Source organism: Phyllostomus hastatus, unplaced genomic scaffold, assembly GCF_019186645.2.
Source record: "Phyllostomus hastatus isolate PE091 unplaced genomic scaffold, TTU_PhHast_1.1 phas_scaffold_501, whole genome shotgun sequence".
NCBI lineage: Eukaryota > Metazoa > Chordata > Mammalia > Chiroptera > Phyllostomidae > Phyllostomus > Phyllostomus hastatus.
This window is the reverse complement of record NW_025334033.1, coordinates 63,395,594-63,411,320: the sequence shown is the minus strand read 5'-3', so window position 1 is coordinate 63,411,320 and position 15,727 is coordinate 63,395,594. Positions and strand designations below refer to the sequence as shown.

The following is a 15,727-nucleotide window of genomic DNA, read 5'->3' as shown; positions in this document are numbered from 1 at the left end:
TGGATGGTAACTCAACTTTGTTAGATGATTTAAGAAATAAACATTTAAAAATATATATTAGTCTTCTACAAGTTAGTATTGTCATAACTTTGGTTAACTTTGGTTAGAACTCTAGATCCTATTTTCTACATAATTTAGGAGATTAATACATTTAAAAATATCAGTTTACGTTTTGGGGCACACAATGTGTAGAGATGCAATTCTGTGACATCAGCAACTGAAAGCGGTGGGGATGGAACTGTAAAGGTGTCGTTTTTGCGTGTCGTTGAAGCTAAGCTGCTGTGCATTCAAATTGGAGTGTTTACCTTGAGGATGTTAAGTGGGATCCCCATGGAAACCGCAAAGAAAATAGCTGTAAGTTTTGCTGCAAAAAAAAAATCAGTTCACTACAAAAGAAGACGGTAATGCCAGAAATGAGGGGAGAAAAGGTAGAAGGCATATAGAAAATTAATAGCAAAATGACAGAAGTCTCTCTTTATCAGCATTTACTTCACATGTAGGTGGATTAAACTCTTCCATCAAAAGCCAGAGATGGGCAGGATGGATAGAAACACACACATGCAGCTCTAGGCTTTGTACAAGAGATTTGCTTTAGATCCAGATAAGGAGAAGGGCTCTCCCTCCCTCCCACCCGCCTTTGTGTGGGAGGAGTCGCCTTCCCATTACTAGCTGTCTATCAAAACAAATTTTCTTTCCAGTCTCCAACTCCTGGCCCTTTCACAGGCTCACCAAGGTTGAGGAGCTAAGAGTTAAGAATTGTTTTTAGACCATCTCTGAAAATTTTGCACTGTAGCCTTGTATGTGGTATATTTTATTTTAGTGTCTGGTCAAACCTTCCTTTTTGGTGTCCTGATTCTGTATCCTCACTATTAAAAATGGTCAAAGATTAGAATTTCATATAGACATGTATGACTGTAAAGCATACCATTGTAATTATTCTTTTAAAATATTTTATCAGTTTAACAATATGATTTCAATGGAAATTCTATCCATAACTTAAGATATGTTTATATATTTGTATTGTTTAGGTGATACAGAGGAACAGTTTTCTTGTAGTAGCCAAGAGCTTCACCAAAAGGAAGAAATCATCCAGTTGTATCTGTCCTCGGATGACTTGGTGAGGCCCACTAACAGCTTGTTGCAATCTTTTACATTCGTTTTTAACTCCATCTGTAAACCCAGCAGCACTACATGCTTTTCAAGTAGCTCCTCCTGCTGTGTTCAGACTTGGGGAGGTAAAATGCTATATAAGTAACAATCCTCTGTATTCCATCCCACTGGGATTACGTAAAATATCTCATTTAGCCATTGAATGCCCTAGGTGGTTTTGCTTTTTTATTGTTAGATGCCACATCCTTCCCCTTTTTAGAAGATGGGCTGTAATACTTTTCCTCAGTTAGGGATGTGATTTGTACTTTTTGAAGGTGGACAGATGCAGCCTAGCAGACAAAGGCATCTCACTGACCTTTAGAAATAATCTTTCCCTTTTATGACAAGTACCACATTGCAATCGTCATTTGGGTAAGGGATGACCGAATTCCGTTGATTCAAATAATGGCAGATTCCAAACATACACGCACACAACAAAATAAAATAAAACACGCTGTTAGCATGGCCATGCGGCAAAGGCTAACCAACACACAGATTAATAAGAAACGAACAGATTGTTGAAAAATCTGTGATAAATATAATACAAACAAACAAAAACACCATACAAGGACAAATGCATTTAGCCCACACTCTGCTTTGACTTACTCTCAGTTCCTTCTCGACGTGTCAAACATATATGTACTTTTTTAAAATTTACAACTATCGTGAAGTGCATGCCTCTGAGTCAAAAAATGACTTTCCTATTTGTGTTTGTATATTACAGGAAAGGAACGGCTTTAGAGAAAGAGACACTTGCAGAGTGCCGGTCAAATCTCGGTCCTTCCGTAGGCAGTCTGTGTGCCCGGGCACAGGTTGCTTAACCTCTCTGTTCCTCAGTTTTGTCCCTTTGAAAGGGGAATTATCACCTACTTTGTGGAGAGTTGTGTTGTAGCAGCCTGGAAGTGGTATTAGTAAACATAATCACCAAATGTATAAACGGCTTATGTGTGTCAGACATTTTTCAAAGTGCTTTGAAAAGTGCGTTCAAAGTGGGTTGATGGTGGCGTTTAAACTTGAAGCTAAGAATTGTAGAGAAATACTAACCCTACCCTCTCAGGTTCACTGACTTGGGGCCTCTGAGGAAAACTGAGAAAAGACAGATTGACAGGAGAAGAAAATTCCATTCACAGATGATAAGGAGCTCAAAGGGATGGTTATAATGTAAGGCTTACATACCGTCCTAGCAAAGAGCAATACATTGTGGAGAGTGACAAGACACAGGAAAAGGGTTTTAGGTTTATCTTCCTTTCAGGCCCCATTAAAACGGAAGTTCCATGAGAGTAGGGATTTTTGTTCCATTCACTTCTGTTCCCCCAGTGTTCTGTCACTGCCTAATTTGTAGAAAGGGCTCAGTAAGTATTTTTGGAATGAGTCTGTTTCGCCACTTTATAACTAGGGACTCCGAAACTTAGGTAACTTATCCAAACTACTAGGGGAAATAAACAAGTTACATCTCTTCGTATCTATCACCATTTGTGATCACTACATTTTCATAGGCTTTCTTAAAATGGGGAGTATCCAGCAAAATGCAGTAAAATGAGTTTTGCTTTCTATGTTGCTTCTTTTTATTTGGACACAAAATAAGGCTTTCTACACATGGTAGCATATGGCTTTGATTCTATGTTTATTAAGCGTCACAATTTTATGACCACTTCTGTGACAGGAGGATTATTATAAGGATAACAAAACCTATTGTGACACTAGCATCATAGGTTACCGAGTTCTGAAAGTGTGTTTTTCAAAATTGACTCTTTCCCCAGAGACTAGGGTGACTAAGGATATTGGTCTTTAGCAGCATATACTTGTCATAGATTTGTTCTCACTTTTAAATTAATGTAATGTGCTTCTCTCCATTGAATTGTCATCACTTGTTTGTTTTTCTGCCCTCTTTCCTAAAGAAAATCCATTGTTTTTTCCACTCAAAAACCAAGCGTTCTTCACAGGAATTTCTAAGCGTGTTCACATCAGGAGGACTTGCTCCCAGCCTGGAAATCATAAATAGTACATATACTGGCACCTTCTACTTTAATTTAACTTTGGTAATTACATTTTATTTTATTCTGCAATATGTTATTAGTTAGTAGCATACTCTTTTTTATAGAATGTGTTTTTAAAAAATAGCTAGTCCAGTAATATTACATATATATATATATAATGCAGGTTATCCTTTTTGCTGTAAACAGTCATGTTTTTTAGCCCTGGCTGGTGTAGCTCAGTGGATTGAGCGTGGGTTGTGAACCAAAGAATCGCTGGTTTGATTCCCAGTCAGGGAATATGCCTGGGTTGTGGGCCAGGTCCCCAGTAGGGGGCGTGCGAGAGGCAACCACACATTGATATTTCTCTCCTTCTCTTTCTCCTTCTCTTCCCCTCTCGCTAAAAATAAATAAATAAAAGCTTTTTATAAATCATATGTTTTGTAAAGAAGTTAAGAGAAGAAAAGAAAAAACTACATATGATTGCTTACTACTTACCTACATATTTACTATGTCCACTGCTCTTCATTCTTTTCTGTAGATATAAGTTGCCATCTGGTGTCTTATCCTTTTAGCTTGAAGAACTTCCTGTAGCATTTCTTACAGTGCAGGTCTACTGGCAACAGTTTTCTGGGATCTTTTTCCCTGGAAAATGTCTTGTTTCACCTTCATTTTTTTTTTTTTGGTAACGACTTTATTAAGACATAATTCACATACATACAATTCACCTACTTAAAGTGTACAAGTAAGTGATCTTAGCATGTTCATAGACTGTACAGCCCCCATGTTTTCTTCTAAAATGTTCCTAGTTTTACCTTTTACATTTAGGTTACTGACCCATTTCAGTTCATTTCTCTGTGTGGTGTGAGGCTGCGGGGGTCCGCATCGTCCTTTTGCGTGGGGCTATCCAACTGCCCAAGCACCATCTGTTGAAAATACTATTATTTTTTCTACTGAATTGTTGAGGCGACTTTGTTGAAAATCGGTTGACTACAAATAGGAGGGCTTATTTCTGGATTCTTATTTCATTGCTCTATACCTCGCTTTTAAGCCAGCACCATCCTGCCTTGGTCCTGTTGCCTCGTAGTGCGTTTTGAAATCAGAAGAATGAGTCCTGCAACTTTGTTCTTTTTCGAGATTGTTTTTGCTAGTCTCTGTGTGAATTTTGCTAGTTTTTATATGAATTTTAAGATAAGTTTGTCAAATTTTGCAAAGAAGCCAGCTGAAATTCTGCTAGAGAGTGTATTGAACCTATAGATCAAACTGGGGGGTATTGCTATTTTAATAACATTAAGTTTTCCCAACATGAATATGGGATATTTTTCTGTTAGATTTTCTTAATTTGTTACAACATTTTGTATTTTTCAGAGTCTAAGTGGTATACTTCTTTTGTTAAGTATATTCATAGTATAATATTTTATTGTTTTGGTGCTATTGTAAAGGAAATTGCTTACTTAATCCCATTTTCAGATTATTCTTTGCAAGTATGTAGAAATACAATTAATTCTTATATATTGATCTTGTATACTGAAAATTTGCTGAATTCACTTATGAATTTTAATAGTTTTTAGTGGTCACAATTTTGGAATAACAATATTGTCAGATATAGAATTTCTGGTTTACTTCCTTTCCTTTCGGCATTTTGAATATGGCACTCTGAATTTTAAGTATGTCACCTGACACTATTGTTTCTGAATGAGAAGTCAGCTGTTCATTTTATCATTTTCTCTTATATGTGTCATTTTTTTCTGACTACTTTTAAGATTGTTTCATTGTGGCCCTGGTGGGTGTGGCTCATTGATTGGGCATTGGCCACAAAGCAAAAGGTCACCGGTTCAATTCCCAGACAGGGCACACGCCTGGGTTGCAGGTTCTGTCCCGGGCCAGAGTGTGTAAGAGAGGCAACTGATCAGCGTTTCTCCCTCACATTAATGTTTTCTCCCTCTCTTTCTCCCTCCTTTCCTCTCTCTCTAAAAATAAATACATAAATATATTTTTTAATTGTCTCTTTGTGTTTACCTTAACTGAGTCTCTCTGGGCTGCTTGGATTGTAAGTATACCAAATTTGTAAAGTCTCCAGTCACTATTGCTCTCCCAAAATGGTCTGCCATTTTCTATGTCTCTTTCCCTGCCTTGGATCCTAATTATGCACATTTTGGAACTTGTGATGGTGCCCCACAGATACCTAAGTCTCTGTTCACTTTTCTATAATCATTTCCCTCTTTTTCAGATTGGATCATTTCAATTGCTGTATTTCTAAGTTCATCTATTCTTTCTCTTGCTAACTCTAATCTGCTTTTGAACTCATCTAGTAAAAACTTTTTTCCGGTTATTTTACTTTCCAGCCTGATATTTTCCACTTGGTTTTATTTCTGTATTTTTAAAAATTTATGTGCTGTATTTTCCTATCCATTACTTCATTAGTATATTTTCCTTAAATCTATGTACATACTTGTAACAGCTGCTTTGAGGCCTTCATCTGTTACCTGGACTCACTCTGAGTCTACCTTTCCCCCCTGCATATCAGCTATGCCTTCCTGTTTCTTTTCATGTCTTGTCATTTTTGGTTGAAAACTGGATATTGGTGATAATAACTGTAGCAACTCTGGATTCTGTTATGTTCCCATGAAACTTTGATGTTGTTTTTGTTGGTGGTGGTTTAAAAGGCTATTATTTCCCTTGGCACAAACTGCAAATTGTCTTACCTATGGTTTCAGCAGCTGATATATTTGCTCAGTTCTTTTAGCTTCCACTGCTGGGTTTTTTCGGTTTTTGTTTTTGTTTTGTTTTTTTAATGTGGCCTTCTATGGGTCTTCTCTGTACTTGTGTTGCCCAAGGATTTGGGAAGAGCTTATATTTAACACTTAGATCATACTTGCCGTTCATTTGCTCCTGAGATTTCTCTCTTAAATTCCCAAATGCTCTGTAAACACCAAGGTCTGCCCTCTTGACACATCAAGCCAGCTCTGCTTTAGCTTTGTCTGCTTTTGAGCTTGGCTGTATGATATTCCTCTTTGTGGCTGTAATATTATACTTACACATAACTGATGAGCATCTTAGTTATTTCCAATTTACTACTATTAAAATAATGATGAAGGATATTCTTGAATACATTTCACACATATGTGAGTATCATGTAGGATGAATTCCTAAGAATAAAGGTACTGGGTAAAGGGTTTGTGCATTGGATGTTTTGTCTTACATTTGTTTTTAAGAGATAGAGTGTAATAGGCAGAAATAAGTGTTATTAACATTGTAAACATTGTTTTCTGATTTTTTTTACTTAAGTACAGTGACCAAGCTAACTGGCTGATTATTATTCCCAGAGAAAACATTACAAAAAATACAGGTAAGAGTGATCTGAATTGGTTATTTTAGTCATGGGTCTGAATCCCCAAATTTAACAAATAAAAACATTTATTATATTACAAAAGTATTTGCTATCCCATGTAAATATCTCATATACTATAGTATTTGGGTCATACGAAAAATTACTTTTGCTTAATCTGAAATTCAAATTTAATTGAAAATGAATTTAATTTCCATATCTGAAAATTATTTTATAGATCATTCTGACACATATTATAACATTTATATTACTATTTATTTAAAGTAAACTTATTTTCTAAAGCTTGAAAAACTAGAGTATTGAGAAATTCCTGTACCAATTAGTTTTATTGGAACTGAATCATTAATCTTAAAATGTTACAGGCTATAATGTGTAATGTGTTATTTTACTGTGGCATCTGCTGTTAAGTGTTTGCTACGTGGTAGCCTGGCTTGTGTGCCTACTTGCCACTTGGTGAATTACTTATTCAAATCTTCTTCAAGTTTGCTGTATATTCTAGATACAAATCCTTGTCAGATATACAATCTGCAAATACCTTCTGCCAGTCTATGACTTGTATTTTTTCATTTCTTAAGAATGCCTCTTAAATATCAGGGGTTTTTATTTTGATGAAGTCTAATTTATCGGGTTTTAGTTTTATGCATTGTACTTTTGGTGTCACAGCTGAAAAATCTTTGCCCAGCCCAAGTGTATGGTTCCACAGTTTGTATTTAGGTAGATGACTCAGTTTGAGTTAATTTTTGTGCATTGTGTGGACTGAGGTTAATGTGGGGGAATTATGAACATGCAATTATTCTAGCACCATAACAATGGTACAAATAGTTCATCTCCATTAAATTACTACTTCTGGACTGTCTTTTACCAATATCACACTGTCTTGATTACCTTAGCTTCATAAAATGTTCAACTAGTATAAAGAAAATAACCATTCAAACCCTGGAATAACTGTGGTGCTAATTTGCACCATCATCTGGGTCACTTCTCTAAGGAATAAGTCATCTTTACCCAAAGTAGCATGGGTTTTAACAACCCCAGAACCCTCTTTTCTGTAACTCTTCATGTAGTCCTACTGTTGTTCTGAGTTCTTGAATAGCATGTGAGAAGAGCTCATGAACTACCTGAATATGTTTGTCTGGAGTTTGGCATTGAACTCCTCAACTTCCAGCCCTGGATCGACCAGCTAACACTGTACACACAGCCTCTTGGCTGTTTCATATGCATCTTTCACTACCTTAGCCGTATTACAGGTGGGATTAATGTTTCCTTTGCATTTAGGGTGAGCAGGCTTAGTATCACCACCAAACAGAAGTATGTGCTGGTTAACAAGCATGTGGAAAGAGATGCTGTTGGTATAAATCCAATCCAGAAAATATTGAATGTTACTCCCAATGAAAATATCAAACCCATTCTTTCCTTATGTTCAGTCATTTCGTGTACCGTTATAAGAACCACCTCATTATTTCTGTTTCTAATTTTAATTAAGACTTGTAAAAGTTATGCAAGACCTGTGGATCTTCAGGGCTCACATATTTCTGTTTTACAAGTTCATGGAAATGACACGTATGCCGACTTTGATCCAGTCCCAGTGCAGGCCGGTTAGGTTCTCCATCAGAAGATCCACTTCTCCCATTGTGTTAGCCGGTTGTGCCGGAAGTTCCTTTTGCAGAAGCACAGATGGTGTTTCTCACATCGTTATCTTCCACAAAGTCCAGGAACTGCTCGATAGAGAGCAGTGACAGCAAGAGTACCAATAGCGGTTGATCTGCTTGGGTACCAGGTGCTCCTCCAGCAGTCGCAGGAAGTGCCATATTCTAGCTGGGGTGGGGCACAGGTCCACCTAGAGGCCTGGGCGGACACGAGTTTGTGCAGTCAGGCTGTTTGGGTTGGGCATCTTCTTCATGGGCGCACCCAGGTTTCAACTTCGGCCCCAGTCCTGGCCCGCAGGCACAACCGCCGCAGCAGCTCCCAGGCCATGCTCCCTGCCCGCGGCTTCCCCAGATCCCACTCACACTTTCAGCTCATCGACATTTTTTATTTGAAGTGGGTCTCTTGGAGTTAGCATATAGTTCAGCCTTGAGTTTTACATCTAAATCTGACTCCTGATTGGTATTTTTAGACCATTTACCCATATTTTTGGACTATAAGACGCCCCCCCCACCCAAATTTAGAAGGAAAAGGGGGAGCGTCTTATAGTACGAAAGTAGCTTACCTGACTCGCAGTGGCAGGGTGGGGGGTTCAGGCAGTGATGAAGCAGGGTCACAGGTTATTAAATATTTTACCACATTTTTGCTTCAAATTTTTTTTTCCTATTTTCCTCTAAAACCTAGGTGCGTCTTATGGTCTGGTGCATCTTATAGTCCTAAAAATACGGTACATGTAATATAATTGTTGGGATGGTTGTAATAAAACCTACCATCAGGCATTCTCTATTTGTTCCAGTTTTTCCATTTCACTTTTCTCTTCCTTTTCTGTCTTCATTCATATTATGTATTTTTTTGTGATTCCATTTTATCTGCACTATCGGCATATTATGTATGCTTTTAAATGTTCTTATTGTCAGACCTAGGGTTTACACTATATATTTTAATTAATCACAGTCTAGTTTCAGAAAATAGTATACCAGCCCTGGCTAGCGTAGCTCAGTGGATTGAGGGCAAGCTGCGAACCAAAGTGTCGCAGGTTTGATTCCCAGTCAGGGTACATGCCTGGGTTGCAGGTTATGACCCCCAGCAACCGCACATTGATCTCTCTTTCTCTCTCTCTCTCTCTCTGTCTCTCCCTCCCTTCCCTCTCTAAAAATAAATAAATAAAATCTTTAAAAAAAATAGTATACCATTTCATCTGAAGTGCATAATTTGCTTTTTACTAATCACCAACTACCCTCAGAGAAAAATTCTGATCTAAAATATTACCCGGATTTATTGCTACAGTGGTAGATCAATTCACCATTCCTTTTCCTCATCGTGTCATCAAAATGTTTGTCGGAAGAGCATCGGAAAACATATGTAAATGTAATCAAAATGATTGGGAAATTAAAAGTAGTCATTGTTGGTGGTGTTCATATAGTCTTAAATTTTACCAACATGGCATGGTTCTGCCATGAGCAATTAATTATCTGCCTTTTGTTTTCAAACAGATGTCGCAGCCATAGAGGAGTGGTTAGTGAGAATCAGTTTACAGCACGGACTAAACATTTACACTACCGAAGGGACACTGTTGGATACTGTCCGAGGTAAATGGCAGCGGATAAGGGTGAAATGGAATTTGGGATAATCTTTCGACAAATCTTATAACCTACTAATGCCCAACTCTGTGCTAAGTACTAGAGATAAATAAGAGATGACCATGTCCCTTGAGGGACTCCCTATCCTAATGCGACAGACAAAGAATTAAATACACGCGGGTGATTGTTCAGCGGGGTCTGCAGCGCGCGCTGTAGAAATGGGGAAATCCGCCTTCTCTGTAGCCACACTGCAGGTCGTACTAAACAATGGCTTCCCCGAGTAGTTTTTGCATATTTTATAAAGATGTCACAGAAGATGGTGTTCATTGCATGGCAGTCTTCTGTGTGAGGGCCATCAGCAAAATGTCTTGTTCCGTCTTAGAACATTTCTATTTTTTCATGAAAAAAATGGTTGTTTTATTTTAAGGGTTATGAACATTGAGTGATGCGACTGACTAGGTTTCTTTTTTCCAGTTGTCTAACTCACAGCCCGATTTCCGGGTCATCTGTAGCACTATGCGGCATTTTTTTAAAATACTCGATCCTATATCTGGTATTTATCCTCACTTTTTTCACTTTCCTTTTGACCCTTATTCTTTTTTTTTTTAATTCCTCACCTGAGGATATATACTTACTGATTTTAGAGAGAGAAAAAGGATTGAGGGGAGAGACGGAAACTTCAATGTAAGAAAGAAACATCCATTGGTTGCCTCCCACACATACCCCAATGGGGGATCAGACCTGCAACCTAGGTATATGCCCTGACTGGAGATCGAACCCACAACCTTTTGGTGTATGGGATGATGCTCCAACCAACTGAGCCTCCCAGCCAGGGCTTTACTTCGTTCTTTTACTCCTACTTTAATACGGTACCATTATGTAGAGTACAGAATACAAATAAAGACTACCTTTTATGAAAAGGACCACCAGGGTAGCTTTAAGAAAAGCAGTGATGTCTGGACCCCACCACACACCAATCAAAAGCCGATCTCTTTAAGTGAGGCCAGACATCTTTAGTCAAAAACGAATTTCCCAGGTGATTCTGATAGGCAGAACTGCTCTAGAGAAAGTTTGCATATGTACTGAGAGACACATACAAATCTATGTGATGCAGCGTTATTTGTAATAAGAAAAGTGGAAAATAACATAAATGTATAGCAGTAGGGGGAAAGGCAAATACATGTGGTGTATTTTGTTAAAATGAAGTAAATAGATCCACATATCAAGAACAGAACTCAAAAACATTGAGTGAAAAATCAAGTGTCAGAATAGAGTAGGAAAGCATTTATCTAAAAGTCAGAAAACGGCCCTGGCTGGTGTGGTCAGTTGTTTGGGCACCAGCCTTCGAACCAAAGGGTCGCCAGTTTGATTCCCAGTCAAGGCACATGCCTGGGTTGCAGGCCAGGTTCCTGGCAAGGGGAGTGCGAGAGGCGACCACACAGTGATGTTTCTCTTCCTCTCTTTCTCCCTCCCTTCCCCTCCCTAAAAATAAATAAATAAAATCTTTAAAAATAAATAAAATAAAATTCAGAAAACGCATATGGCAATGCTGTTTGTTGTTCATGGGTACATCTACATTGTAGTAAAAATAAAAAAGCATGAGCGAGAAATATACACAGCGATTTCATGCCAGCGGTGGCATTCGGGAGTGGAACTTCAAATCAATTCTGTATCGTTTTATTGCTTCAACCAGAAGTAACATATCTGAAACAAAAACGACCAAATGTTCTGCTCTCCCGTGTTCATAGTGTCCAAAATTTTTAAAAATACTCAGTTATTCAATCATTACGGTTTTTGAGGCTCTGATATTTTGATTATTTTTTAAGTTTAGTATGTGTTTTTTTTAAATAGTTTATTTTGTTGTACTTTTTTTCCATTACCATTTGCCCCCCTTACACCCTCTTCCACCTCCACCCACCCCATCCCCCACCCCGCGGTCACTGCACCGTTGTCTGTGTCCGTGAGCTCTTTCTCCTTCTCACTCCATCCGTTCACCCCCAGACCCCAGTCCAGAGCCGCCAGCCTGCTCTCTTATCCATGAGCCTATCTCTGTTTTGCTGACTTCGCTCATATGTGGAATCTAATGAACAGAGTCAACTGAACTTGAATACTTGTGAATACTAAAATAACAATATAAAATTATTTCAATTTTAACAATAATCTGTCACCTGAATCACTTACATATTGAAATGTACCAAGAGCATTACAGACGGCATTGCGATTTTAATGTACATTATTTAGAATGTACAGAGGACCACAAGTTAGAAGTTCTTAAAAGTTCCAGATGCAGAAAGGAGAGTCCCTCTGTTAGAGGGACCGAAAGATGCCCTGTGTCGTGGAAGCACAGCAAATGGTAGACAGAGTGGAGCAGAGTGAATCTGGGGAAGCTGGCAGCTATCACGGTAAAAAGTGTGCATTTTATTCTAGTTACAGTGAAAAGCTTTTGGAGTGTTTAAGCAGGAGAGCGGTAAATTCTGATTTATGCCTTATAAAAAGATCACGTTGGCTGCTGTGTAGAGACCTGACTCTTGGGGGAAGGATGGAAAGACTAGAATACAGGAAATTGGTTGGCGGCTGTAGCCGTGGTCCACTCAGGAGATGGCCTGGGAGCCCTGGGGCTGTGGGACGGACAGTGGTGGTGGTGAGAAGGAGGCGGCTTCAGAGTCCGTTTTGGAGGCAGAGCTGATATGACGACTTCCTATCAGCTCTGCGTGAACCGGGGGCAAGGGACACAGAGGTATGGGGGACAGATCCTAGGTTTCTTACCGGAGCCATCGAGTGTGTGCTGATCTCGCTCACCGAAATGCTGAGGAGATGGGGAAAGAACATTGGGAAATGGCAATCAAGGTTCAGGTCAGGTTAACAGTTGGAAATATTTACTCACTACTATCTCAGAGAGATGTTTGCAAATGTTGTCCTCACTTCCTACTCTCCCTTCCACACCCCAGACCAACCCACTAAAATAGTTCTTAATCACCACCATTAGTGATGTTAGTCACTTGGTATTAGTCACCTTCATATTGGTCACCTTTCTGCCTCTCTTTAGCTTCTCGGTAGCAGTCAAGACTTTTGTAATCACTCCCTCATTCTTAAAGGGCTTAAAATCCAATAGCTGAGTTGAAGGAGATTGTACATAAGGGACGTTTTCAAGTCAGTGCAGTCGTGCCCAGCTGCAGCCCTCATCTCCTGCCCTCCAAGATCTGGCCATTAATTGCCTGCACACACGTGTAACGCCCTGGAAAGTCAGCTGCCTTGCCCCAGATTTCTTTGACTTTTGGAGTGGATCGGGTTGGTTATAAATCGTGTCTCTTTCCCTTCTTGGCCATCCCTACACTACGTCAACCCAAATGGAAATCTAGCTCCTTCCCTGGCTTTGCACAGTGAAAAAAAAAAAAAAAAAAAAAAAAGACCGTATGTGAAAAACATATCACACACAGTCTTTGGTTTTGTAGTGGATTTTATTAAACGTTTGGGGAGCTGCCGGAGACTTACATGGGGACAGCAGGATTCTGTCACATTTCCCTGGCTTCCTTTTCATAGGCACTTCTCCCATTTCTTCAGAAGAAAGGAAATCCTCCCCGTTTCTTACACATAACCGTTTGACTTTATCCAGCTCCAGCCGCCTGCATATCTAAGAATAGACTGATGAGTTGAAGATGTTTCACCTCTGATTGTTTTTTTTTTTCCTGTTGGTTCTACCCCAACTTCTTTATATCTTCCAGAAATCCCTCTAAGTGTCCTGGTCCCTAAATGATAACTTTCCCTGTGTGCCACTGCTATTCAGATTTATTCTCATTTTCTACATTTCCACCGCTGTTTAAATGGGGCGGGGCGGGGAGAGAACAAAAAGTAAACGTATGGGCTCTGGAAGCCGAAGTTGCGCTCTAAGTTAAACATGTGCACATCATGGGATCCAGAAATGTAGTTTCTAGGTACAGATCTGTGGCCAGTTATATTTTCCAAAGATGGTCAAAGCAGATAGACTCCACCCCACATGCTCTTCTGCGGTGTAAGGGCAAGGGCCATGAGACCTCCTTCTTCCCACTCTGGAAGATAAGAATTGACCTATTTTCTTTTTTTTAAGATTTTATTTATTTATTTTTAGAGAGGGAAGGGAGGGAGAAAGAGAGAGAGAGAGAGAAACATCAATGTGCAGTTGCTGGAGGCCGTGGCCTACAACCCAGACATGTGCCCTGACTGGGAATCGAACCTGCAACACTTTGATTTGCAGCCTGCGCTCAATCCACTGAGCTATGCCAGCCAGGGAGAATTGACCTATTTTCACTGAGTAAGGAGAGTAAGGCGATACCCCCGTTTGGGGAACAAAGGAACAGTTCCTTCACACAGTTCCTCTAAAACCCTTAAAGGAAAGCAAGAATGCTCCTGTTTTCAAGAGCTCTGCCTCAATGTAAACACCTTCGCTTGATTGTTACAGAACCTATTCTTCAGTGGAAACTTGGGACTAGGCTAACCAAAACGAACATCACTAAGCTGTACCCACACGTGGTGGGCCTGAAGGTAACCAAGTGCCCTTGCGCCAACGACGTAGCCTTGCTCGGCTTCATTCTGAACTCGGCAGGTAACGGTAAGTGAACGGCTTTGCTGGATGCTGGAAATGGTATTGTGTATCTTATGACAGCAATGTTTAACCGGCAGTGCATGCCAAAGGCACAGACACAGTGGAGTAAAAACATTTCCTAAAAATACCCAAGAATTTACTTTCATCACTGTGCCTTGTCTATTTGAGAGTTCAACTTGCTGTTTTTCCCTCCGGCTTTTTGCCGTGTCAGCAGTGACTTCAGAGTCTTTCCTCATTTCCTTTATCCTCCACCCTCCACCTTACCTTACTTCTTCCCAGAGACTATTCGCCGTGATTCTAACCCATCTGTTTGTGCGTGGCTATCCTTGCCACGTGGAAATAGGTACTGCAGTTCCAAGGTGTTATATTTTGTAATTTATTATGGATGTGTTTTTATGTTACTGCTATAATACTTCATAGGGTCCTTCCACAGTTCAGCTACTAGCTGTATAATTCTAGTTGTTTTTCCAGGTCATTGATGACCGCTGGTCCCCCAAGGCCAGTGAACAGAGAGGAATAAGTACATAGATAAGAGAACTTAAAAAAATAAGAAACAAAATTGTATTACTTATAGACAATATGTATATCCACATAAAAATCCGAAGAATCAACAGAAAAAAACTATCAGAGCAAATATGAGAGTGCTACAGAATTGAGGAATGTAATAACGATTTTTGAAAACCGCCCCACCAGAGACCACTCAAGACTCTAATCTTCAAGTTTTTATTCAGGAAGGAACGAACCTCTGATGCCACCCAGAAAGAAACAAAACAAACAAATGAAAAGAATTGCAAGGCCTGTTGTACAGAAGTTATAAAAAAAGACTAAGATAAGTAAAATACTTATGCTCATGAACAGGAACTTCTAATATTGTAAGATATTAATTCTCTCTAAATCTGTGCATCGATGCGATACAATTCCAAGAAAAGTTACAGCGGTATTTGTGTGTGTGCGACAATTGACAAGCCAATCCCCGAATTCATACGGGAGAATGAAGCACTATGAATAATAAATAGCAAACATAATTTTAAAAAGGAATAAAAGGAAAAACAAAAACTTGCCCTGCTGTGACTTATTATAAAGTAATAGAGTCAGACCGTGGGTTGGTGTAAGGAAAGACAGACGACCCCAGTTTCTTTGCATTCCTAGTGGCTTCCAATCCTTTTTTTTTGAAGTGTTGTTTTTATTTATTTATTTATTTATTTATTTATTTATTTTTACTTTTAATTTTATTTTAATTGTTGTTGCAGTACAATTTTCTATCTTTTACTCCCATCCCAACCCACCCACCTGGCCCTCCCCTCCTCCCTTCCATTTCCACCCGCCCCTAGTTTTTATCCATGTGTCCTTTATACTTGTTCCTGTAAACCCTTCCCCTTTTCCCCTGAAATTCCCCTGAAATTCCCTCTTCTCTCTCCTCTGAACTCTGTCAGTCTGTTCTTTATTTCAGTGT

At 39.2% G+C, this 15,727-nt stretch overlaps 1 protein-coding gene across 1 annotated transcript in view; it reads left to right on the top strand.

Annotated features, from left to right (window-relative positions):
* CATSPERB (cation channel sperm associated auxiliary subunit beta) overlaps positions 1-15,727 on the top strand; it is a 74,395-nt gene that overhangs the window by 3,594 nt on the left and 55,074 nt on the right. Inside the window, exons 2-6 of the mRNA XM_045823769.1 lie at positions 1,029-1,117; positions 3,048-3,188; positions 6,411-6,471; positions 9,609-9,704; positions 14,131-14,280. Of these exons, the coding sequence (XP_045679725.1) occupies positions 1,029-1,117; positions 3,048-3,188; positions 6,411-6,471; positions 9,609-9,704; positions 14,131-14,280 (537 nt within the window). The remainder of the gene's footprint in view (positions 1-1,028; positions 1,118-3,047; positions 3,189-6,410; positions 6,472-9,608; positions 9,705-14,130; positions 14,281-15,727) is intronic.